Below are 27,844 nucleotides of genomic sequence, written 5' to 3'. Positions count from 1 at the left end.
TGTGGTTATTCTGCAGAGGGTTTGTCAGAGTTGGGCAGGTTGGTTTTGAAACACTACAGCTGTCTTTATTTGACTTCTGAGAATCTCACAGCACAGAACAAAATGCTTTTAGACCAATCAATTAATGAAAGAGCAGTAGGAGATGTTACCACCATCTTGTCAAACATACTGTATTTAAAATGGAGTGTGTCTGTCAGAGTTATTGTCAAAATGGATTTTCATGCATTGTGACTGTATATAAGTTGAGTATGAAGCATATAAAAATGGCACATTCGATCAAATGCATACATATAAAACAAGCGCAGACAAACAAAGCATACTGGACTTTCAATTTAATATCATTGAGACCAAACTAGCTTTTAGGAGTCTTCTTTGCCATTCACGTCATTCTTCTCTTTAGTTCGGCAGTTGTGTTTTGTACCTCTGATTTTGCCATGGTGACGCAGTCCTAACAGCAGCAGCAGCAGCACCACCAGCACCACCTTGTAGGCCAACACTGCTGTCAGGAGGTAAACAAGAGAGCAGTGATCTGAGGATGGACGAGTCGCCTCATGAAGGTCTACAAAGATGACAGAAATTATCTGTATGAGCAAGTGATACGTATATGTGATCTATTCTGTTTTATCACCATTCTGAAACAATAACTAAATGGAATCAATTGTTGGTGAATTGTTTAACAATATAAATAGGGTTATAATGTTTGGCAGCTGGATGATATGTCCAGTTAGTTACCAAACAGCGTCTTGTTATACTGGTTCTACATTCTAGGAAATTGGCAGACTGTAAAGAGGACATATAATTGATTTTTCTGTTATTGCTATACTGTGATAATGGCGAATGTTAAAGATGGTCAAAGCTTCAAAACTTGAGATGAACGTATACCAGGTCACAAAATTGCTGTGGCTTGGGTCCAACCCACACCCGACACTTTCCCACATGGCCCACAGTCCACACAGAATGATGGCACTTTGACAGTCCACTTCTGTTTACCAGGGACACAGGCAAGCTATAGCATTGCTTTAATGTCAACCAAGAAAAAAAAACTGTTAAAACCAAACTGGGCCACATCCAGAACCCACACTCCAGAGAATACTGCATCTTTACCAAAGAAGGCCAATGTTTGTTATTTTACATGTGGGGCATTTTAGGCTCACATCTATTTTGTCTGGGCCACAAGAAGGCTAGTAGTGCTACATCAATGCCTGAATTGATCCATTTCTGTAAGCTATCTGGGATGTAAAAATAGCACCTGCAATGGCTTCAATTGCTTTGGATAGTCCTTCTTGCAAAGTTCAATTCCTACGAACTGTGCCAGCCTTTTTGGCCAATTTCACAAAGTGGCCAAATTATGTAATTACAATGTCATGTGATGCTATTGGGCCCAAAAAGACTTGTCAACTTACAAATTGAAAGATCTGTAGACATATATCTGTACATCAATGGAGATGTTTTCATGTGGAAGAGGGTCTTAAAGAGACAGGAGCTAAAATGAACTGTTTCAGACAGAAGCTGATGTGAAGGGCTACAAGAGATTTGAACTGTTAATCATGCAGAGATATTCCAATAGAGCTCTAACATATAAATAAAGACCTGGAAATGTATAGAATATGTCCTCTTCAAGAATTAATACAAGATCAAATTATTTGTTGTTTTAAAACCTAATGACGATAAAGCAACTAAAGCAATTGGCAAATTGATAAAAATTGAAAAACAATTCTAAAAGAAAAATATATTTTTGTATTTGAGTTAAAGTCCTTCAGTGTCTCACCTCTGACAGCCAGCCAGCTCTCTGGTGATCCTCCAGCTCCTGAGATGTTACAGTTGTAGAGTCCTTCATCATGCTTGGAAACACTGTAGATGATCATCTCTCCCATAGAGCTGCTCCTGTTGAAGAGTCCATCTTTATAGAAATCAGCAGAGAGGTTGGTAGAAGTAGTTTTGTTCCTACAGCGCAGAATCACAGGATTTCCCTCCCTCACAGGAAGAGCAGGACTCTCCAGAATCACAGAACTGGCTAAGGTAACAAGTGGTTGATATTAATCTCATGTTGAACATACATTAATATAAATACATATGAAAAATATCATTGTTGTATTAGAAACATACTTATGACTGTGATGTTGATGCGGTTGCTTCTTCTCCCCCTTGCAGATTCACACCAGTATTCACCACTGTCCTCTGAATAAACATTTTTAATGTTGCAGTCTAAGCCGATTGATTCCACCATATGAGTATCACAATTTGGTAATTCTCCTTTGATCCAATGTACAATTTTCCATTCCATTGAACCATGAAACCCCTCACAATGAAAAGTTACAGGCTCATATTCAAAGAACTGCAGTCTGTTTGGTTGGATACTGAGAGTTGCATCTGCGACAAAGAAGAGTAAAGCCAGTTAAGACAGGAGGAGAGTCAATTAAGACATTTGCCCCATTTAAAACTACCTAAACATGAGCATGAACTGGATTTAATTGAATATATGTTTCTAAAATGATGAAACTATAAAAAATATTATGTATGTGCATGGCAAAGGATAAGGATTTCTGCGATGATTAAACAAACCTTTTTTTTTTTTTTTTTTAAATCAAATGGGTTCTTACTTTTCCAAAACAACTGACCAAACACTTCTCAGCAAAATATATTGTTTAAAATGGTAAATAATTTTCATATCAATGAGAAACTAATTGGTACTTACCATCTTTCTGAGCGTATGAACAACGCAGGGTCAACACAGTCACCACTGATGAAAAAAAGCAAGAGAGATCAATATCATACAGACACTTATTTATAGCATCAATAGATTTTGTATAATTTCAGCTCTATTGTTTAAAATTATGATACATGACCACTGTAGGGACACTATGAAATAAAAATCACTGAGATGCTAAAATCTCACCAAGATGTCCGTCGACATGAAACTTCAAACAAATTCTTTATCCGTTTGTTTTTTCATAATAGTCACAGGAAATGGAGACAAACTCAGTACTCACATAGTCTGATGCAGAGAGCTGTGACCTCCATGCTGTCTTGCTGCAGACTGTGACCATCAGCATCAGACTGAGGTGTATTGTTGGTGGGAAACAGTCTTCCTGTAGGGCTTATTTATGGGGTAATTTTGCATAAGGTTTGAAAGGTGGAGCTGCTCTTATTGTTCAAATAGACTCAGTGATTGAGTTAGATCAGTGGGTGGAGTCAAACTTAGTTAAGAAAAGAACCTCTTCTCAAAATACAGATGAAAGTATATGTTTTCTCGGCATCAGCAAGGTTTAAACGAGACTTAAGAGCTAGCATCTCTTTGCAGCTGTACTTAGACACAGTGGTGATGTGAGATAAACACTAACTTAAGCATGCTAACATTCTTACACTGACAATAGCATTTAGCTGGTGTATTGTTCATCGTCATCTTGGTTTAGTGTGATAGCATTCACCCCACATTTGAACGAATGTTCAAATTTTGGATAAAAAGAGATAGCCCTAATGGCTGATAAACTGAATAATGTTGCTAAGGGAAGATTTGTGGAAGATATTTTGAAGCCACACTATGTGCTGTCCTCCCTTCCTTATCTTAACTGTGGAAGGGAGGGCTCCACAACTGCAGCTTTTGTCCTGTCAAAGCCAATGCACCTACGTGAACCACCTTTGTGAACTCTGTCTGTTCTGCTACATGCCTTATATGTACTTCCATCCTGTCTTCATTAAGTTTTTCCTAACCACGTGAATGATTAAAAAAAAAGAAAGAAAGACAGTATTTGAAATGCTATTGATAAGCCCAGGGGCATAGACCTATATGATCTCTCATCAGGCCTGGATTGGGACAAAACCTCGGCCCTGGACTTTTTGGTCCAGACCGGCCCACTACAATCCGTGTGCAGATGCTGTGCCAATTCGCGTTGATGTACATTTAAACACACACGCCCTTAATAACAGCAGTATACTGAACAATATCCCTTTATATTTTGGAGACTTGAATAGGCTTGAATTAGTTTTAACTGTATAATGTGAAACTGTTTAACAGGCAATAAACCAAAAACACTGAAAAAAATATGTAAAGCATAGGCTACATATGTGTTATGTTGTTAGATCAATGTCCTTCATGAACAAATTGGACTGTGGGCACAAAGAAAGGTGCATGTTGATATTTTAACTCTGGTGACCTGATTTGGGAAAAGTCATAGGTAGAAATGATCAAAAATTGTGAAAATAGATGTACATGCTCAAACCACATCACATTGCAACATGTGAGTTGTAAACTTGCAGATTTGCAATTATGTGGCATACTTTGATGAAAATACTGGTTAATAAAAGCAACTAATCAATTCATCAGGATAGTATATGAATATGATTGTTTTCCAATACTTTAGAAAACTAGATTTAGGCCTAGTTGTAACACACCACACTATGCAGAGTTATTTATTATGTCAAGTAAAGTTCATAGACAGTTAAGTAACCGTTCTGAACATTTAATGAGTGTTTATCCACACCATGCTGGCAGGATCACACCTGCTTAAGACTGTATGACAATTTCCACATGGAGTCTTCCTCATCCTGCTGCTGCACCACCATGGCAGCGGGAGCCTCACTCTGACACACCTGCTGCTAGCTCTGGCCACGTTGGCCCCCGCAGCAAACATTTCTGACAGTTTTTAGCTCCTAGCAGCGTCAGTCGCGAGAGCTTTTCTTTTCTCCGTTTTTCAGCTCCGCCTTTTCATTTTTACCCGCATTCTCCATTTTGTAATCCTCGCTTTACTTTTCGTGTGCTGGTGTTTCTCTCCCTCGCTCTCTCATCATGGGTCTTTGTAGCCTATCATAGGGTCGTTGGGCCAGGTATTCTTTAGACAAACAAGCTGCAGAGCTCTGTGGGCCAGTGAATGTCTCTGCTCTGGGCCAGGAGAGTTACCATGGCAAGGCGCAGCAAAAACTAAATGAACAAATAAAAAATAACGGGCAGCCATCGGCCCATTATTGATCGGCCCACCGGGAAAAATCCTGGTACTGCCAATGGCCAATCCACCAGTGTCTCTCATTCATCCTTTGTCAAGTTTGTTCTACCATCTCTGTTTTCTCAATGATGCAGATGGATAGAGATCCAATAAAATGTGTATCAACCAGTGGTGCTAGATGAAAAGTCAGAGAATCAAAGTTATTACAATTCATCCTGTGGTGACCATGAATGTTCATACCAAATTCATTGGCAATCTATCCAAAACAAACAAAGTATTTCAATGAAATAAATGTCAATCAAATGTACATTTCAATATCTGCAGCAAATTTCATGATAATTCATCCAATAGTTTTTCAAGATTTTTCCATCTGAACCATCAATCTCATGTTGGTGCTACTGGAGAAATCAAGGAATCTGGCACAGTCTGTTCTGCTCTTCTCCTACTGCTGGTAACTTTCCATTCACCACACCCCTGCTCGACTCCTGTTAATCAGCCACACCCACCTCATCAGTTCACTCTGTTCACCTGGGCACTCAGCTGCAGCTCATCAGTAAATCACCTGGACTCTCAGCTGCTCCCCATCTATAATCAAGCCTGTATATGTACTCCTGTTGTCCACTCACTCTTTGTGAGATCGTCATTGACTATTGCTTCATGCTAGACCTGCCAGCACTTATTTATGGACTGTTTTCCTGGTTTCGACCCTGCTTGCCTTGGAGCTCCTCTCCTTGTGTCTACCCCAGTGAACGCACCAGCCTTCTGTCCCTGACCTCGAATATTGCCTGTTCCTGTTTGCCTGTGGCTGTGTGGCGTCTTCTGGCTTCAATCCTGTTAGGAGAACCCAGAGACTCCTGCCTGGTCATACACCTCAACTCCGTGAGTGCTACTGGCATGATCTTGCCTTCTGCATCATCAATGAACCTGAGCCCTGTCTGTTGCCCTACACATTCTGTCTGTACCCATTCAGACTAAAATAAAGATAACTTCCAACTGTTCACTGGTGTTCTGTGCTGCAACTGGGTCCTACCACCTCCACCCATTACAGTACGATCAAGCCAGGAGTCAGTGGACCACAAGAGTATATATGCTGGCTTGATTACAGATGAGGTGCAGCTGAGAGTCCAGGTGATTACTGATGAAGCCCAGGTGAACAGAGTTAACTGATGAGGTGGGTGTGGCTGATTAGCAGGAGTCGAGCAGGGGTGTGGTGAATGGAAAGTTACCAGCAGCAGGAGAAGAGCAGAACAGACTGTGCCAGAATCACTATCAGTTGGATTAATCTTCTGGAGAACATGGATGTTTATACTAAATTTCATAGCAATCCACGCTGTAGTTGTTGATCACACATCAGTTTTAATCTCTAGATAAGGGCTGAACTGTAAAGGTTAGCTCAAGACCTTTCCCTCTGAACCATAAATATCAATATCTGTGTGGGCCTTCCTCCTTTGTTATGCTCTTAAACGAGCAGGCTGTAACAAAAAATATTAAGATTTTTTTTTTTTCTTTTTTGGTCTCCTTTCCATTCTTCCTCTTACTACATAGAGTGATTAAACACTACAACTCATTTATTTCACAAGTCCTACTCTGCCACCTGCAGTACATCATTCACTGTAGATCTTAAACATGTTTCCCAAATATAAATGCTACATAAATGAACATTTTAATTTTTTTAAAAGTGTTAAGTAAAGAAAATAGACATAAATGTGACTGGTATTTGTCTTTTATTTGGTCTTTTATTTATATGAAGAACATGAAATGCTATTTAAAAATAGTCCTCTCTAAATATTATAACAATTAGGTAAAAAGTCAGTTGTAACAGTTATGAGTCCATTACATATTTTTGGTAGTAGTAGAAAAGCAGAAAATGAAACTTGACACTTCAAGGTGAATTTAAAGCATATTGTTCTATGATACATACAGCACATTTAAATACACATAGATACAGACACACACAGAGTCTATTCATAGAGGGGTTGTTGCTGTGGTTATTCTGCAGAGGGTTTGTCAGAGTTGAGCTCAGAGCAGATTGGGGACTTTTTTGACTTCTGAGAGTCTCACAGCACACAACACATCTGCTTTTAGGCCCTTAGAAAAAAAACAATTTATCATGTGGATTTTCAGTATGACTGTCTATAAGCACAATATTAACATCCAACAGTATAAAACTCAGATCAATTATAACACTCCATAGATCAAAACAGATTACACAGATTAACATGGCGGACATTGAGCATTCAAATGATGGGATGTTTAATATGTTTGTGACCAAAATAACTTTTAGTACACTCAATCTTCGCTGTCACTTACTCCATTGTCATCTTTAGTTTGGCAGTTACATTTACATGTGAGTGGACACTTTGTAACTCAGAGTTTCTCACAGTGAAGCAGTCCTACTAGCAGCAGCAGCAGAGCCACCATCACAATGATGAACACTGCTCTCAGGACGAGATTGATAATATGATTGGATGGATGAGTATCTTCGTGAAGTTCTACAAAGATGACAAAATGTATTGCATGAGCCAGTGGTATTGAAATATTATATATTCTACTTTATTGATATTTTTAAATAATAATTAAATTAAATACATTTTTGGTAAATCTAAAAACAATTACAATTTGTTAGCTTATTGGGTAATATGTCTGGTTAGTACTGTTAGTAATGGTTTTTCAACCCAGCATATTTGTAGACATTAAAAGGGAACATATCATGCATTTTGTGATTTTTCTGTAACTGTAGTAATGTCCTTTGTTAAACATGCTCCAAAACTTTGTGTGATCTTATGTAAAAAAAGGCGCCTGATATGTCCTCCGTAAAAATTGATTCTAATCAATCAGATTAGAATTTTCTAGGTGTCACACAATATATGAGGAAAATTTGAATCTAAATTTGAGTTCAAGTCCTTGAGTGTCTCACCTCTGACAGCAAGCCAAGCCTCTGGTGATTCTCCAGCTCCTGAGATGTTACACTTGTAGAGTCCTTCATCAGACTTGGAAACACTGTAGATGATCATCTCTCCCATAGCGCTGCTCCTGATGAAGAGTCCATCTTTATAGAAATCAGCTGTGAGGTTGGCAGAAGTAGTTCTGTTTCTACAGCGCAGAGTCACAGGATTTCCCTCCATCACAGGAAGAGCAGGACTCTCCAGAATCACAGAACCAGCTGAGCAACAAGTTTGATATTAATTTCATATTGAACATTCATTTAAGAAACAATCTTATTGTTAAATTATTAACATACTTGTGACAGTGATGTTGATGCTGTTGCTTCTCCTCCCGCCTGCAGCTTCACACCAGTATTCACCACTGTCCTCTAGATAAACAGTTGTAATGTTGCAGGATGAGCTATCAGTAGCACAGTTGGGTATTTTGGACTCATGTACAATTTTCCATTCCATTGAACCATCAAACTCCTCACAATGAAAAGATACAGGCTCATATTCAAAGAACTGCAGCCTGTTTGGTTGGATACAGAGAGCTTCATCTGCGATAAAGAAGAGGAAAGCCAGTTAAGACATTTGCTTCATTCAGAACTACTAAAACATGAACAGAGAAATTATATTCAATTACCTATAGGATAGAAATGACACCATTCCAGCGACACTAAACCAACCTTTTGTTTTCAAATGAGTTCCCACTTTTCCAAAATAACTGACCACAAAAAACTTATCAGCAAAACGTATTGTTCAAAATGGTAAATCATTTTCAGATCAATGAGGAACTAAATGGTACTTACCATCTTTCTGAGCATATGAACAAGGCAGGGTCAACACAGTCATCACTGATGAGAAAAAATAAGAAAGCGCAGCATCATACAGACACTTTTATTTATAGTGTTAATATGCTTTGTATTATTTTTTGTTCTCATTTCAAACTTTGAGACATGACCACTGTAGGGACACTGTGGAATACATAACCATACTGCATTTGTGAATGTACTGCTGGCTGATTTCATCAATGTTTGCGATCTACAAATGTCAAAAACTAATTTAAAGCAACAGTAGCTACTAGTAGTATGCCACCAACAGGTTCCTCTACATTAAACCTGTGAAACACTGTCTGGCTTTGTGCTCCAGAATCTCAAACTGATAACAGGAAATGGAGACAAACTCAGTACTCACACAGTCTTATGAAGAGAGCTGTTACCTCCATGCTGTCTTGCTGCGGACTGTGTTAACATCAGACTGAGGTGTATTGTTGGTGGGAAACAGTCCCCTTTAGTTTTATTTCACCTTCTGAGAGGCGGAGCTGCTCTTGTGCTAGAAAAAGACTCAATGGTTGAGTTAAATCAGTGGGTGGAGTCAAAGTACAAAGCAAATAAAAGTATACATTTTCTCGGTATCAGCAAGTCTTAAACAAGACTCAAGAGTCTGCAGTCATGCTAGCAGTTCTGTGAAGCTGTAGGCCTGCAACATATGGTGGTGTGAGATATATGCTAACCTCATCATGCTGACATTCTTACACTTACAATGTCAACATGCTGGTATTTAGCAGATGAAATGTTTATCTATAGCAAATTTCTTGACAGTCGAAACCAAAAATGTCAACCTCACAATGTTGTTAAGTGGCAAAAAGACTTATTACCGGCAATGCAATGCAACTTGGAGAAGGCATTCGACCGTGTCCCTCAGGGACACAGTGGAATGCCTTCTCCATGTCCACAAAACACATGTGGACTGGTTGGGCAAACTCCCATGCACCCGCAAGGATCCTTTAGAGTGTGTAGAGCTGGTCCACAGTTCCACGGCCTAAACGAAAACCACACTCAAAGTGCTTTACATATAGTGCAAAAGGAGAACATAAAAAAGCAAATAAATACAGGCAATATTATTTTTTAAAAAGAACAAGCTAAATAATTAAAACAGCTAAAATATAAAAAGAAATAAAAACCACAAAGGGAGATCAAGTTGCTAAAACGAGAGCTAAAACAGAACAAATAGATATAAAATAGCAAAATAATGTTACAGTGCAGTTAATAAAAGGCAGCTGCAAACAAAGTTTTCAATATATTTATATATATATATATATATATATATATATATTTAAAGGCACTGAAGGTTGTTCCAGATCGTGGCTGCATAGAATCTAAATGAGGCCTTACTATGTTTACTTCTGTCCATGTAAGAAATAATGCTGTAGAATTTGAGGTCATTAGGTCAAGTGAATACTCTTAAATGACAGATTACAAGAAAGTTAAGTCAAGCAGCAGCAGATTGTTTAGGAGCAAATATCTTTTCTCATTATGATGGCCGCTGGGTAGAATATAGCTGCTAATGTAGTTGTTTATCAAATCAGGAGATCCACTTGGAACATTGCCGGCCGCCTTTGATATGGTTTCCCAGGGTTAGGGTTAACCCTAACCGCCTTTCTACTTACCGTGGACTCACCGGTACGGCTCTGTCCTGGTTCATTTCCTGTGTATCCAACAGAAAACAGTTTGTCACCTTTAATGGATCCAGCTCCCACCTTGCCCCAGTTAACCATGGTGTGCCACAATATAATTGCTGATGATACCCAACTCTATCTCAGCACATCACCTTCCAAGGCTGGATGACCACCAACCTGCTCAAACTCAACAGTCAGAAAACTGAACTCATGGTTGTCGCTCCCAAGAATTTGCTCCGCAAAGTAGGGGATCTTGTCCTCCAAGTTGATGGCTCCTGCATCTCGCTGTCCTCTGAGGTTCGCAATCTGGGTGTTATATTGAACTCCACACTCTCATATGACACACACACACATTAAATTTGTCACCAAATCCGCCTTCTTCCACCTAACAAACATTTCCAGACTCCGTCCTTCACTCTCTGACTCAGTTGCTGAGACTCTCATACATGCATTCATCACCGAACGTCTGGACAATTGTAATGCCATCTTGTATGGGGTCCCCAATAAAATGCTGGACAGGTTCCAACATGTCCAAAACTCAGCTGCCAGGGTTCTCACTCGAACCAAACCCTGGCAGCACATCACCCCCACACTGAAACAGTTGCGCTGGCTTCCTGTTAAGTTCTGCATCACTTTTAAACTTCTTCTCCTCACCTATAAATCTCTTCATGCCGTTGCACCCCAGTACTTAATCGACTTCCTTCATGCGCTGTACAAAATAAAGTTATTATTATTAAGTTATTATGAATAAAGATAAAGATACATCAATATTTTGTCTCTTTCTTTTTATGACCCTCTCTAAATGCTCTTGCTCCTTGCATAGAATGTATATACATTTTAACTCATTCATTACAAGTCCTAGTCTGCCACCTGCTGTGCATCATTCACTGTACATCATAAACATGTTTCCCCAAACATAAATGTTATGAATGGGTTAGGCTATAATAAGGTTTGTAATAGTCAAAGTTGTTTTTCATGCAGTATAACTCTGTGGAAGCAAATATTAACTGTATATAAATCAACTCAATTATAACATTACATTGATCATAAAACTTACACAGATGAACCAGGGGAACATGAAGCATTCAGATGAAGCATGATGGGATGTTTAATATCTCACACTGTTTTTGTTGTCCTTTACCCCATGTCCTATTTTCTCTATATAAATCAAATATGGGAGATGCTATACATTGCCCTTTTGCCTCTGTGTTGATTTTTAGTGGCATCATCTCTCTATACTGTACACACTAAGCCCAGGTGTGTCTCATTTCACCAAGTGTATGTCCAAATGTCCCCTCAAGCAGAAAAAGCCCTACCACTCACACACATTAAAAAGTCAAATAAGATTAAAAAAAAAAGATTGATTTATTCATGGCAGCCATTCCTTCTAGTTGCATCATTGACATGTATATTTAGAGAGATCACGCAGTAAATCCACATTACTAAATCTCTAAATTAATTATTAGTAGTTAATGTCCATGCTTGTTCTAATAGCTGTTCAGTCAGCAGCAGAGATTGTAAACAGGCCATCTACATCGACTCATTGTTCTGCTTCAGTGCTGCAATGTAATTAAATACATACACTTAACTACAAAACATTTATTTTTCTTGATGCAGTGCCACATTTTAAAACACAATAGCTTCTTGGTTTCAAGCACTAATTCTAATTTCAGCCTCTATCTCCTAGTTTAACTTGTCAATTTTGTACACTAATATTATCTCAATGGTAAAATCCGCAAACAGAAACAGCATTTTGTAATGCAGTGTAGAATGATCCAGAAACATGTCAACATGTTAACAAAATAGATGCCAATAGGCTGAACAAACTGATAAAGAACGTCAAGTCTGTGGTTGGTCTGAAACACTCTTGAGTAGGTGACTGAGGACAGAATTAAAACAAAATTCCTCAAGATCCAGGACAATACAACCAACCCCCTCCATAAAACACTGGATAATCACAAGCATTGCTCAGCAGCAGTTGTGATTATAAATGTAATAAAAATGAAATATTTCAGTCAGAAGAGAGTGAAAGGTAAAACATTTATTGAAAAGCAGGAATACAGTAAATTAATGCTTCAGTCCTAACTGTGGTTTTATGACAGTAGTAGTCTTTCCTCCCTGCTTCAGTCAGGTCTTTTTGCTCTCAGTGACCTGTGGAGACAAAATATTGGGAAAAATTATATACTTCAACACATTAGTCTCCTCTATAAAAATGTAGAGGAAAGTGATTATGGAGAACAGTATGATCATCAGCCTTGCCTAACTGATTGTATAGTAAAAGTTAGAAGGGCTTGGTACCTGCAGAGGGAGCTAGTGTCACTGTGGAGCTGGATGTGCCTGCTGCTTTTGAAAAACAAAACAAAATAAATTGTGTTAGTCTGATGAGTTGTTCAGCAGGTTTCTCCTGTAGTTGTGTGTTCTTTGATTTATATGACTATAATTAAATATCTCCAGGTTTTGGATTGTTAATTGAACAATGAAAAGTCGCCATGGGCTTGGGAACTTTTTCAGCATTTTTCATCAATCAAAAAAAGATGAATCTATAATGACATCAACTGTTAGTTGCAACTCTCAAACCATCAAAGTGACAAACACTGACTACAAGGTAAACAGTGTCATCACCATGTTCATGTAATAAAGTAATCTGCCAGGAAGACACACCTGCACATATTTGACTGCACTTTTCAGGATGATGAAGTGTTAGGTAGATGTAGCAGTTTATAAACCTGACCGACCAATTGACCTATGGCTAAGTCCCACCTTCAAACGCGACGAGCCAATCACAGTGCGTATAGCCATTCCCATACACTCAGACATTCTCTGCCTGCATGTCCTTTGAAATGCATTGCAGAAAGTCAGTTTTTGTTCGGTTTTATGAGGTATTTCTGAGATTTTAAGTTTAAAAATGGTCAAACTGTGTTCATGGGGTACATGCAACTCTGACACAAGGTATCCTGAAAGGCTGGGCGACGGGTTGTATTTTTTACCCTTTATTAACATAGACTGTATAAAAAAAATGGACGTAACGTCCGTGACGTCACTCATCGGTTTGTGGACTGCTGCTTGGAAGCCAATAGTTTCGAATCTAGGCAGCGCCATTTTGAAAATTTCAGATGCATGCAGGGAAAAATAAAAACACAGATTCTACTTATATGGGCATGAGGCGGGGCCGTGGGCAGAGCCATGGGCAAAGCGGTGAGGTTGCTATGGTTATGAGGGCTAGATCTCGAGGACATGGGTCAATCAACCTGTCAATCAGGACGTAGCCACGTCCTAATGCATACCCTGCTTTATCGTCAAATATAAAATCAGGGAGGCCAAAATGTCCCAAATGAACATCATACTGCATTGAAGAAGGCTTTAAACTAGCGATTGAGACCATAAACACATTTTGAAAACGTTTACTGAGGTTAGAAATCAAGTGAGAAGTTGGTGAATTCTCCATTGACTTGTATAGAGACGGTCGCCCCCTGGTGGCCTTTTGATAAAATGCAGTTCTAAGTTACTTCCACGTTGGCCTCATTTCAGAGGACTGGAACTCCCCACCTCTTTATTAAGCCACATCTCAACCGAGAAAAGTGTCTTCTTTGGATAAAGTTGTGCGGTAGACCAAGGATAACAAGGATGTCGACATCTGTTCTAAGGTAAGTCAACATCGTATTTGAGACAACATATTGTCACTTTGCTGGAAAGAAATATTATCTTGTTATCTTTAACATCTCTAAAGTTAGCCTTTGTTTGCTGGGAGTTAATTGGTCTGTTTTGTTCTAGTTTTTGTACTTTGGTGATCGTACATTATTGTTAGCTGTTGTCCAAAGTAATCTAGTTAAACTAAAGTTAACTTCTAGAGCTTAACTTCATTAACTTATCTGTAATAGCCGAGATAACAAAGGTTGGCAAACGTTATGCTGAATGATCCAATACAAATACTGTAGCACCAAACTAACGGAGAGACACTCTTGGTAAAGATGGTAAAAAAGTTGTTATATTTTTTCTCATATTCTGAGCCAAAAACCTTAACTTCAGTGGCACCTTGATGTCCACGATGTTGTCTGAGATGGCGATGGCAACGAGATGCGGTTTATCACGTTTGCACTGGGCCCTGTACATTTTGGCTTGTAACTGAAGCTTTTTATCGACCTTCTCAACAATACAATGATTAATATATCCCTCCAATGTGTAGTTTAGACCCTTTCGGTGACTTATAGATGATATCTGATCTTTCTGTCTCCAAATGTCTCCTACTGTGACACCTGCCATAGCGCCTGTCACTGAATGTTGATTGTTTGTCCGAGTGAGTAGAGGGGGGCGTGGCTTAGCCATAGGTCAATTGTTTCATCTGAGTAATTTTCCTAATCTTAAACTTTTCTATTAATTCCTAATGGCATCAACAACTGGTACTTGTGCCTTAGCCAGCAGGCAGGAAATGCAATACATAGCAAAACTACTATTCTGATCATTTTCCAGTTTAATCTAGCAGGAATATGCATTTGATTGACTTTACCAGTGGATGTAGCATTAAGGAATGATAAGAAATGATCACAAAGTACATGTTTTTTTTCCATCTCCACCAGTGACTCTGACTATCTTGACATTAAACCTTTAAATAGCACCTGACAGTTGATCATAATTTACTGTTTGTGGCTGAATATTTGCATTAATAGGTTACTTTTTTTCCCAGTTGTGACTTTGGCCTAGGGAAGGAGGAGGGCAGAGGAACAAGTTTTACAGTAAGACAATCAGCTCTGAAAGAACTTTTCAGTGCCATGTGCTTAGTCACTTTCAAATGTTTCAACTCTCCTTTTTATAAATGAATCACATCTAAACTTTTGCACACACTGCAGTGTTGTTTGACTATACTGTTTAAAAGCAGGTTTAGATCAATCGCCTCAAAGAAAAAACTGCAGAACAAAGACAAAAATACAAATGTGACATTAAGGCAAGTACAACAATGCCATATATGCACTGTAGTTGGATATTCTACATCTTCTCATTAACAGTCTTTAGAATTTCATAAAACACTGTGTTTACAGGATTATTAAACCGCTGACTGTGAACTCAGTGTGTGATCAGAGTTGCTGCAGCTTTTCAGCAGGTCTATTCTTGTAGGCAGCTTTTTACCGTGTGAACAGGAAGAGCAGAGAGGCCAGTGGTTTAACTGTTGCATGTAAGAAACTGACAGCTTTTTAAAAAATAAACACTAATGATGTGAACTAGATGAAGGGCTCAAAGAAATACTTCAAGATGAACCACATAACCTCCATTTTAGAAATGATTCAAACTACCCATAAACTTTAAACAATGCCTATCCAGGTACATAACATAAAGCAGATTGCACTTTTGCAATTGAAAAAACAGTGCTGTTTTATTATGTAAATGTAGTTTAGTTCTTCTGTTACTGTTGGAACCTTTTTTTTTTTTTTAGAAAAGTGTAGCCCCCTTTTCAGTGAGTGTCTCTGCTCTCAACGACCTATAAGACACACACGATGTACATAAATTATATAAAATATATGAGTATTAAAAATACGTTAACCACACTACAACTCAACTGTTGACAGTTCTGGGTTCCTGGTCTGCTATCCTGAAGCTGGGATTAGGGGTGGGCAACAGAGATCGGTTAACTTCACCTATTTCTAATTTACACGTGCAGATTCTTACACTTTCTACACTACACGTTCAACACTTGTAGTCTTCAGTCCTGACCTTGCTTTTGTTGTCTGTACTTGACATTAAGTAGTAAATATAAGACAAATAACACGTCAACTGAAATACCTTTCTTCCTGTTTTTTTGACAGAAGCATATGCTGATTAGTCCTCATTAGCTGCACTGGATTCTACAGAGATAGAAAAAGCAGATACAGTAGGTGAACAAATCCAGGCACAGTTAGTTAACAATACATATTAAAATATGTGGAAAGGTGGGTGAGGATTCATGACAGATAATATAATAATATAATAACAAACTCTATTTATATAGAATTTTTCTTAACAAAGTTACAAAGTGATTTACAAAAGTAAGCAATGAACAGCACAGAGATACGACAGAGGTACAAAAGTAATAAATCATGGTAAAAAAGATAACACCATCCTGTTGGCCCTCTTTCTAGCTTGAGTGACATCACTTGAGGCAATGAATCAGATTACAGCTCCCTCTGGAGACACAAATACATCTAAAACACACCAAAAAGTAGTGGAGATCTCCTTTAAGTCTCACCCAGTTGTTGAGTCTCATCCAGGCCCAAGGCGTAGTAAACAGCTCCAGACACAGATGAGAGTCCCTCTTCATCTGAAAGTGAGAGAAACTGGAAATCAGCTAAATATATCTGTGTGTTCCCTTCAATGCCTTTTTTTTGTATCTATCTCAAAATGTTTGGAGTTCTGCTGGGGTGAAGCCCAGGACTCAATTCTTGGTCCACATTTAAAAAAATATATAATATACGTTATCCACAATGCAACTCAACAGTTGACAGTTCTGGGTTTGTTAAGCTGGTAGCAGCTAATGTAGCCTGGAGCTGCTATCCTGAAGCTGAGATTAGGGTTGGTCTACAGTGATCTGTTAACTTCACCTATTTCTAATTTACATGCCCAGATTCTAACACTTTCTACACTACACGTTCAACACTTGTAGTTTTGTAGTCTTCAGTCCTGACCAATTTCTCACTTTTGTTGTCTGTACTTGACATTAAGTAGTAAATATAAGACAAATAAAATTCCAGTGAAATACCTTTCTTCTTCCTGGTTATTGTGACAGAAGCATATGCTAAGTTGTCCTCATTAGCTGCACTGGATTCTACAGAGATGGAAAAAGCAGATACAGTAGGTGAACAAATCCAGGCACAGTTAGTTAACAATACATATTAAAATATGTGGAAAGGTGGGTGAGGATTCATGACAGATAATATAATAACAAACTCTATTTATATAGAATTTTTCTTAACAAAGTTACAAAGTGATTTACAAAAGTAAGCAACGAACAGCACAGAGATACGACAGAGGTACGAAAGTAATAAATCATGGTAAAAAATATAACACCATCCTCTAGGCCCTCTTTCTAGCTTGAGTGACATCACTTGAGGCGATGAATCAGATTTCAGCTTCTTCTGGAGACACAAATACATCTAAAACACACACCACAAACTAGTGGAGATCTCCTTTAAGTCTCACCCAGTTGTTGAGTCTCATCCAGGCCCAAGGCGTAGTAAACAGCTCCAGACACAGATGAGAGTCCCTCTACATCTGAAGGTGAGAGAAACTGGAAATCAGCTAAATATATCTGTGTGTTCCCTTCAATGCCTTTCTTTGTATCTATCTCAAAATGTTTGGAGTTCTGCTGGGGTGAAGCCCAGGACTCAATTCTTGGTCCACATTTAAAAAAAATATAATATACGTTATCCACAATGCAACTCAACAGTTGACAGTTCTGGGTTTGTTAAGCTGGTAGTAGCTAATGTAGCTGGAGCTGCTATCCTGAAGCTGAGATTAGGGGTGGGCTACAGAGATCTGTTAACTTCACCTATTTCTAATTTACATGCCCAGATTCTAACACTTTCTACACTACACGTTCAACACTTGTAGTCTTTAGTCCTGACCTTGCTTTTGTTGTCTGTACTTGACATTAAGTAGTAAATTTAAGACAAATAACACGTCAAGTGAAATACCTTTCTTCCTGTCTTTTTTTGCAGAAGCATATGCTGATTTATTCTCATTAGCTGCACTGGATTCTACAGAGATGGAAAAAGCAGATACAGTAGGTGAACAAATCCAGGCACAGTTAGTTAACAATACATATTAAAATATGTGGAAAGGTGGGTGAGGATTCATGACAGATAATATAATAATATAATAATAAACTCTATTTATATAGAATTTTTCTTAACAAAGTTACAAAGTGATTTACAAAAGTAAGCAATGAACAGCACAGAGATACGACAGAGGTACAAAAGTAATATATCATGGTAAAAATGATAACACCATCCTGTTGGCCCTCTTTCTAGCTTGAGTGACATCACTTGAGGCAATGAATCAGATTACAGCTCCCTCTGGAGACACAAATACATCTAAAACACACACCAAAAAGTAGTGGAGATCTCCTTTAAGTCTCACCCAGTTGTTGAGTCTCATCCAGGCCCAAGGCGTAGTAAACAGCTCCAGACACAGATGAGAGTCCCTCTTCATCTGAAAGTGAGAGAAACTGGAAATCAGCTAAATATATCTGTGTGTTCCCTTCAATGCCTTTCTTTGTATCTATCTCAAAATGTTTGGAGTTCTGCTGGGGTGAAGCCCAGGACTCAATTCTTGGTCCACATTTAAAAAAAATATAATATACGTTATCCACAATGCAACTCAACTGTTGACAGTTCTGGGTTTGTTAAGCTGGTAGCAGCTAATGTAGCTGGAGCTGCTATCCTGAAGCTGAGATTAGGGGTGGTCTACAGAGATCAGTTAACTTCACCTATTTCTAATTTACACGCCCAGATTCTTACACTTTCTACACTACACATTCAACACTTGTAGTTTTGTAGTCTTCAGTCCTGACCAATTTCTCACTTTTGTTGTCTGTACTTGACATTAAGTAGTAAATATAAGACAAATAAAATTCCAGTGAAATACCTTTCTTCCTGGTTATTGTGACAGAAGCATATGCTAAGTTGTCCTCATTAGCTGCACTGGATTCTACAGAGATGTTAAAAGCAGATACAGTAGGTGAACAAATCCAGGCACAGTTAGTTAACAATACATGTTAAAATATGTGGTAAGGTGGGTGAGGTTTCATGACAGATAATATAATAACAAACTCTATTTATATAGATTTTTTCTTAACAAAGTTACAAAGTGATTTACAAAAGTAAGCAATGAACAGCACAGAGATACGACAGAGGTACGAAAGTAATAAATCATGGTAAAAAATATAACAACATCCTCTAGGCCCTCTTTCTAGCTTGAATGACATCACTTGAGGCGATGAATCAGATTTCAGCTTCTTCTGGAGACACAAATACATCTAAAACACACACCAAAAAGTAGAGGAGGTCTCCTTTAAGTCTCACCCAGTTGTTGAGTCTCATCCAGGCCCAAGGTGGAGTAAACAGCTCCAGACCCAGGTGAGAGTTCCTCTTCATCTGAAGGTGAGAGAAACTGGAAATCAGCTAAATATATCTGTTTGTTCCCTTCAATGCTTTTCTTTGTTTCTATCTCGTCACTCTCTCAGAATCAGCTGGTGGACATGTGTGTCACTGGGCTGTGACGATGTATTACCTGGCGCTGCCTACCTGGTGCTAAAACTGTGGATGTTATGTAGTAGATCCTGTCTCTACTTAGCAAATTGACTATTTCAATCCCTTACGAACAAGCTTCCTTTTTTAAAATTTTAGCAGAAATGAAATCCAATCCAACTTTTGCAGTACATATACCACCACACATTATAATTTAGTCTTACCCAGTTGTTCAGTCTCATCCAGTCCCAAAGTGGAGGAAGCAGAGGTAGACAAGACTTCATCCCCATCTGCAGGAAGGAGAGTGTAAATCAGCTGATAGACAAATATATCAACATTACTGATGATGCTCTTGATCAACTAAAGGATGAGTTAGAATATTTGTTTGTTCTCATAAATGCCTTTCTTTGTATCTATCTCAAAATGTTTGGAGTTCTGCTGGGGTGAAGCCCAGGACTCAATTCTTGGTCCACATTTTTTGCTTTACTTTGACTGATTTTATCAGTAGGTGTACTTTTTCATATTTTTAATTCATTATTATTCATATGGCGCATAAATGTAATTTCTGTTAAACAAATCTAAGCTTGATCCATAAAGAGTGTGACATCAAAACAAATGTTGCATGATACAGAAATATGTTTTAACGTGTTGATTGGGTATTATGAATTATAGTATATCCAAACGTTAGCGTCTTGTGCTTTATAAACCCAACTTATAACCTCTTCATTCACGTCTGAGGGGCCCTTCAGCCTTGTTTTCTCTGTGGTTTCTTGTGTGGTGTGAGTCCAGGAAGCTCAAAGTTTCACCAGCACCTACACATGTATCACACTAACAATGTAATGTGATGTACCTTTCCTCTTCCTGGTTTTTGTTGCTGAAGCATGTGCCGGTTGGTCTGTGTCAGCTGCACTTGATTCTACAGTGACTGAAAAAAAGCAGATACTAAAAGGTAAACAAATACAGGCACAGTTATATTGTATACTATATGAACTATATATGCATGGTTTATGTCCTCACCTCTTTGATGCCGAGCTGCGCCTGATCCGAGTGTCAGTGAGGACCAGTAAAGTAATACCACAGTAAGAAAAAGAGAGAATGACAGCATCAGTTGAAAAATAAGAAAAGAAAATAATAAAATGATATGCATGGCATGGTGAAAGAAGAGAGAAGAGGAGAATGTTCTTCTCATAGTACAGTCGTAATGCAGACATCAGACTCATCAACATTACCAGCACAATGAAAAATCCATCAACTTCAAAGACTGTTAGATTAGGTTGGGAGGAGGTACCCAAATTAAGGAATAGTTATTATATCTCCACTAAAGCAGCAACAAAATAGATAACAGAAAATGTATTCACACAGTTCAACAAAAGATAGGGATAATTTAAAGGACTGAGCATGCAACTCCTCAAATTATTTTGGCCTATAATAGTGTACTAATTCTTATGTAGTAACAGTCATGTCCATGCTGAGCTTCCAGTTGACAGAACAAAAGGCTTATTGACCCTTAGAAAAAAAGGTACAAAATCAATCAATTAATGAAAAATACACCTTAGAGCACTAGGAGATGTTGTTAGTGTGCCTGTCAGAGTTATTATCAAAGTGGATGTTCATGCAGTGTCAAATGCACACATATAAAACAACACAGATCATAAAACATGCATAGATGAACAAAAAGGACATTGAGCTTTCAACTTAATATCATTGAGACCAAACTAGCTTTTAGGACACTGATTCTTTTCTGTCATTCACGTCATTCTTGTCTTTAGTTCGGCAGTTGTGTTTTGTACCTCTGATTTTGCCATGGTGACGCAGTGCTAACAGCAGCAGCAGCACCACCTTGTAGGCCAACACTGCTGTCAGGAGGTAAACATGAGAGCAGTGATCTGGAGGATCACTGGAGGATGGACGAGTCGCATTATGAAGGTCTACAAAGATGACAGAAATGATCTGCATTAGCCAGTGATACTTAAATGTGACTGTTTTATCATCATTTAGCAAAATAAAGAGGGTTACAGTGTTTGGCAGCTGGATAATATGTCTGGTTAGTCTGCATTTTATTGTACTAGTTCTACATTCCAGCATATTGGCAGACATTAAAGAGGCAATATCATGCATTTTGTTATTTTTATACTGTGATAATGGTGAATGTTAAAAATGGTCAAAGTTTCAAACTTAAGATGATCATGTCCCAGACAGCATTATGTGGGCCATTTTAGACTCATGTCCGTTTTGTCTAGGTCATAAGAAGGCTAGCAGTGCTACATCAATGCCTGAAGTGGCCCATTTTTGTATGCTGTCTGGGATGTAAAAATGAAACCTACATGTCAAAAGCGAGGGCTTCAGTTGTTTTTAATACTCAACTTGCAACCCCCAGCAATAGTGCCAGACTTTGAAGCCAAACTCTGTAATTACTACATCACATGATACTATTTCTCATAGACTTTGAAAGCAGCGGATACAATGTTCTTGTATGGCACAACTCCGGTGAAATGACTCATATCACTATCAAAATTTTATCCATTCAGTCTAATCATGATTGGAAGATCTGGAGGAGCCGTCCAATTGAATTGTTTTATCTCCATCCAAGTTAGCCAGATGGATAAACCAGAATTAGCCAGTTTGTCTGGGGAATGGAGTGCGCCTACTCATGGGCCTAATGATCTGGAAGATTTGGATAATTTTTATTGACAGACTGCAGTTAGGATTAATAAGGAGTTCTTAACTGAAAATCATGCAAAGAAATTCAATTAGAGCCCCAAAATATAGATAAAGACCTGGAAATGCACAGAATATGTCCTCTTTAAGCAACAATATAATTTGTTGTTTTAAAACTAAAAAATGAAGAAAAAGCGACTAAAGCTGTTACAAATTGATAAAAAAAACATTTTGCTTTCTTTAAGCCAGTGTCTCACCTCTAACGGCCAGGCAGCTCTCTGGTGATCCTCCAGCTCCTGCGATGTTACACTTGTAGAGTCCTTCATCAGACTTGGAAACACTGTAGATGATCATCTCCCCTGTAGAGCTGCTCCTGTTGAAGAGTCCATCTTTATAGAAATCAGCAGGGAGGTTGGTAGAAGGAGTTTTGTTTCTACAGCGCAGAATCACAGGATTTCCCTCCATCACAGGAAGAGCAGGACTCTCCAGAATCACAGAACCAGCTGAGTAACAAGTTTGATATTAATTTCATATTGAACATACATTTATGAAACAATCTTGTTGTTGTATTGTAAACATACTTGTGACAGTGATGTTGATGCTGTTGCTTCTCCTCCCCCCTGCAGCTTCACACCAATATTCACCACTGTCCTCTTGATAAACATTTCTAATGTTGCAGGATGAGCTTTTAGAATCACATTTGGGTATTTCCCCTTTGACCTTATGTACAATTTTCCATTCTGTTGAACCATCAAACCCCCGACAATGAAGACGTACAGACTCATATTCAAAGAACTGTATTCTGTTTGGTTGGATACAGAGAGCTGCATCTGAGACAAAGAAGAAGAAAGCCAGTAAGGACATTTGCTCCATTCATAACTACTGAAACATGAACATGAACTGAATGTAATTGAATATAATATGTTTCTAAAACCATCAAATGACAAAATTATTATACATGTGCATATTAAGATCAATGAGGAACTAAGTCGTATTTACCATGAATCTGAGCATATGTACACGGCAGAGTCAACGCAGTCACCACTGATGAGAAAAAACTTAGCTCAACATCATACAGACACTTTTATTTACAGTATTAATATGTTTTGTATGATTTCTGTTGTCTTGTTTAAAACAATGATACATGAACACTGCAGGGACACTAGGAAATGGAGACAAACTCAGTACTCACACAGTCTGATGCAGAGAGCTCTTACCGCCATGCTGTCTTGCTGCGGACTGTGTGAACATCACACTGAGGTCTATTGCTGGTGGGAAACAGTCTCTTCCTGTGTACTTTTTTGGACCATTTAGTTTTACTTCACCTTCTGAGAGGCGGAGCTGCTCTTGTGATAGAAATAGACCCAGTGGTTGAGTTAAAGCAGTGGGTGGAGTCAAAGAACAAAGTAAACTTACTTAAGAAAAGGACCTCTGGTCAAATACAGATAAAAGTATACATTTTCTTGGTATTAACATGTCTTGAGTAAGACTTAAGAATTTGCAGTCATGGTTGCAGTTCTGTGAAGCTGTAGGCCTGCAACACATGGTACTTATTTGTGTTGCCACTGAGAGAAAGCTTGTCTTTTTCTGGAATAACCTGATAAGATCCACACATTGAAGCTTTCTAGTACAGCCACAGTCTGTTCTGCTGGCCACTGAGCAGTTCCACAGGAGTCTTGCTTAAGGGCACCTCAGTGGATGTAATGAGGGAGGGGCAAGTACTTCTGCTTTTTAAAAACTTATTTTTATATCCTGCTGGTCTTGAATTGAACCAAAAGGCCTCTAGTCACACACTGGCTTCTCTAACCTTTAGGCCAATAGTTTGTGGACAAAATGGAGGTCTACAGGACAGAAGAAAAAGATATATAAGATTTTGAATAAAGAAACAATATTGATTGATTGAAATATGAGATTCATTCTCTCTCTCTCTCTCTCTCTCTCTCTCTCTCTCTCTCTCTCTCTCTCTCTCTCTCTCTCTCTCTCTCTCTCTCTCTCTCTCTCTCTCTCTCTCTCTCTCTCTCTCTCTCTCTCTCTCTCTCTCTCTCTCTCTCTCTCTCTCTCTCTCTCTCTCTCTGCATATAATGTATATACAGTACAACTAATCTATTTCACGAGTCCTGCTCTCATTCACACTACATCATAAAACCCATACATAAATTCTATGTAAATGCACATATTTCAATAAAATCAAGAAATTAGACATACATTTGACTGATATCGGTCTTTTATTTGCATGAAGAATTTGAAAATAATGTTACAAAATGGTCCACCTCTAAATATTATAAAACAATAAGGTAAGAAGTAAATTATAATAGTTACAAGTTCATGACATTTTTAGGTAGTAGAAGAAACATGCAGAAAATGAAACTCGAAACTTAAAGGTTCATTTTAAGCTTATTGTTACATACAGCACAGACATAGACACACACAGAGTCTATTCATAGAGATGCAGAGCTGCTGTGGTTATTCTGCAGAGGGTTTGTCAGAGTTGAGCAGGTTGTAGACTTAATAGTTTGTTTTTTTGTGTGGTTTTGAAACACTACAGCTGTCTTTGTTAGACTTGTGAGAATCTCACAGCACAGAACAAAAGGCTTATAGACCCTTAGAAAAAGGTACAAAATCGATCAATTAATGAAAAATACACCTTAGAGCAGTAGGAGATGTTAGTATGCCTGTCAGAGTTATTATTAAAGTGGATTTTCATGCAGTGTGACTGTGTACAATATGAAGCATATAAAAATGGCACATTCGATCAAATGCATACATATGAAACAACACAGATCATAAAACATGTTTAGATGAACAAAGCGGACATTGAGCTTTAAATTTAATATCATTGAGACCAAACTAGCTTTTAGGACATTGAGTCTTTTCTGTTATTCACATCATTCTTCTCTTTAGTGCGGCAGTTGTGTTTTGTACCTCTGATTTTCCCATGGTGACGCAATCCTAACAGCAGCAGCAGCACCACCTTGTAGGCCAACACTGCTGTCAGGAGGTAAACATGAGAGCAGTGATCTGGAGGATCACTGGAGGATGGATGAGTCGCATTATGAAGGTCTACAAAGATGACAGAAATGATCTGCATGAGCCAGTGATACTTAAATGTGACTGTTTTATCATCATTTAGCAAAATAAAGAGGGTTACAGTGTTTGGCAGCTGGATAATATGTCTGGTTAGTCTGCATTTAATTGTACTAGTTCTACATTCCAGCATATTGGCAGACATTAAAGAGGACATATCATGCATTTTGTTATTTTTATACTGTGATAATGGTGAATGTTAAAAATGGTCAAAGTTTCAAACTTAAGTTGATCATATCCCAGACAGCAACATGTGGGCCATTTTAGACTCACGTCCATTTTGTCTAAGTCATAAGAAGGGTAGCAGTGCTACATCAATGCCTGAAGTGGTCCATTTTTGTATGCTGTCTGGGATGTAAAAATGACACCTACATGTCAAAAGCGAGGGCTTCAGTTGTTTTTAATACTCAACTTGCAACCCCCAGCAATAGTGCCAGATTTTGAAGCCAATTTAACAGAGTGGCCAAACTCTGTAATTACTACATCACATGATACTATTTCTCACAGACTTTGAAAGCAGCGGATACAATGTTCATGTATGGCACAACTCATGACTCATATCACTATCAAAATTTGAGCCATTCAGTGTAATCATGATTGGAAGATCTGGAGGAGCCGTCCAATTGAATCCAAGTTAGCCAGATGGATAAACCAGAATTAGCCAGTTTGGCTGGCGGATGTAGTGCACCTACTCATGGGCCTAATGATCTGGAAGATTTGGATCATTTTTATTGACAGACTGCAGTTAGGTTTAATGAGGAGTTCTTAACTGAACATCATACAGAGAAATTCAATTAGAGCCCCAGGATAAGTTAATATAGATAATGCACAGAATATGTCCTCTTTAAGCAACAATATAATTTGTTGTTCTAAAAAATGAAGAGAAAGCAACTAAAGCTGTTGGCAAATTGATGAAAAAAATCATTATGCTTTCTTTAAGCCTAAATTTTAGTCCTTCAGTGTCTCACCTCTAACGGCCAGGCAGCTCTCTGGTGATCCTCCAGCTCCTGCGATGTTACACTTGTAGAGTCCTTCATCAGACTTGGAAACACTGTAGATGATCATCTCCCCTGTAGAGCTGCTCATGTTGAAGAGTCCATCTTTATAGAAATCAGCTGTAAGGTTGGTAGAAGTAGTTTTGTTTCTACAGCGCAGAATCACAGGATTTCCCTCCATCACAGGAAGAGCAGGACTCTCCAGAATCACAGAACCAGCTGAGTAACAAGTTTGATATTAATTTCATATTGAACATACATTTATGAAACAATCTTGTTGTTGTATTGTAAACATACTTGTGACAGTGATGTTGATGCTGTTGCTTCTCCTCCCCCCTGCAGCTTCACACCAATATTCACCACTGTCCTCTTGATAAACATTTCTAATGTTGCAGGATGAGCTTTTAGAATCACATTTGGGTATTTCCCCTTTGACCTTATGTACAATTTTCCATTCTGTTGAACCATCAAACCCCCGACAATGAAGACGTACAGACTCATATTCAAAGAACTGTAGTCTGTTTGGTTGGATACAGAGAGCTGCATCTGAGACAAAGAAGAAGAAAGCCAGTAAGGACATTGGCTCCATTCATAACTACTGAAACATGAACATGAACACTATGTAATTGAATATAATATGCTACTAAAACCATCAAACGACAAAATTATTATACATGTGCATATTAAGATCAATGAGGAACTAAGTCGTACTTACCATGCTTCTGAGCATATGAACAACGCAGGGTCAACACGGTCACCACTGATGAGAAATATCAAGAGATCTCAACATCATACATTTTTATTGATAGCATCAATATACTTTGTATTATTTCTGCTACATTGAGATGCTAAAATCTTTAATGCTAGAAATGTATGATTTTTTGTGATCTCCAAATATCAGCTCAGGACTTGAAAGCTAAATTAAAGCACAAAATGTTACTGTTGCGTCTATGACTACTTTCGATGGTCAGTTTGTCTAAAAACTCAAATTAATTCATTATAAGCGGTACAGATACATACATTCTTTAGTGTTTTTGTTTTGAAGATATCTATCTATATGAATCTTCAAACAACTTTTTATGCTTTTGTTTATTCAAAATAGTCAGATGAAAGGGAGACAAATTCAGTACTTACACAGTCTGATGCAGAGAGCTGTGACCTCCATGTTGTCTTGCTGCGGACTGTGTGAACATCACACTGAGGTGTATTGTTGGTGGGAAACAGTCTCTTCCTGTGAGGCCTATTTCTGCTGTAATTTTGTTTTCATTAACTTCTTGCTCTCGTTGTAGAAATAGACTCAGTGGTTGAGGTAAATCAGTGGGTGGAGTCAAAGAACATAGCAAACTTAGTAAAGAAAAGATCCTCTTGTCAAAATACAGATGGAAGTATTCTTGGTATCAGCGACGTTTAAACAAGCCTCTGTGAAGCTGTACTTAGACACAGTGATGTTGTGAGATAAATGCTAACTTAAGCATGTTAACATTCTTACACTGACAATGGCAGCATGCTGATATTAGCTGGTCTATTGTTTACACCTAGTGTGTTAGCATTCACCACACGTTTGAACAAA

General features: G+C 38.2%; 1 protein-coding gene and 1 long non-coding RNA gene across 2 annotated transcripts; both read right to left on the bottom strand.

The window, feature by feature from the left end:
• Positions 1-359: 359 nt before the first annotated feature.
• On the bottom strand, positions 360-27,481 carry LOC128383622 (low affinity immunoglobulin gamma Fc region receptor II-b-like). Its single transcript, XM_053343217.1, has 5 exons — positions 27,409-27,481; positions 8,677-8,721; positions 2,107-2,370; positions 1,769-2,014; positions 360-559 (listed from the first exon to the last, which is right to left on the bottom strand). The coding sequence occupies exons 1-5, from the start codon at positions 27,437-27,439 to the stop codon at positions 360-362; spliced, it is 786 nt and encodes a 261-aa protein (XP_053199192.1). The 5' UTR covers positions 27,440-27,481.
• On the bottom strand, positions 18,943-19,804 carry LOC128384218 (uncharacterized). The gene is made up of 3 exons (XR_008324092.1): positions 19,762-19,804; positions 19,373-19,444; positions 18,943-18,998 (listed from the first exon to the last, which is right to left on the bottom strand). It is a non-coding gene; the product is annotated as an uncharacterized LOC128384218 (long non-coding RNA).
• Positions 27,482-27,844: the final 363 nt, after the last annotated feature.

This window comes from Scomber japonicus, chromosome 22, assembly GCF_027409825.1.
Source record: "Scomber japonicus isolate fScoJap1 chromosome 22, fScoJap1.pri, whole genome shotgun sequence".
Lineage (NCBI taxonomy): Eukaryota > Metazoa > Chordata > Actinopteri > Scombriformes > Scombridae > Scomber > Scomber japonicus.
Note: the sequence above shows the minus strand (reverse complement) of the source record. Positions and strands in the feature narration are given on the sequence as shown.

Bases quoted from the DNA above. Each gene is read 5' to 3' on its own strand.
- LOC128383622 (XM_053343217.1), bottom strand. From the start codon at position 27,439: ATGGAGGTCACAGCTCTCTGCATCAGACTGT. The intron at 2,371-8,676 runs GTAAGTACCATT...TCTTTGTCGCAG, and splicing joins TTCATATGCTCAGAAAGATG to ATGCAACTCTCAGTATCCAA. The intron at 2,015-2,106 runs GTATGTTTCTAA...TTGTTACCTTAG, and splicing joins CATCAACATCACAGTCATAA to CCAGTTCTGTGATTCTGGAG.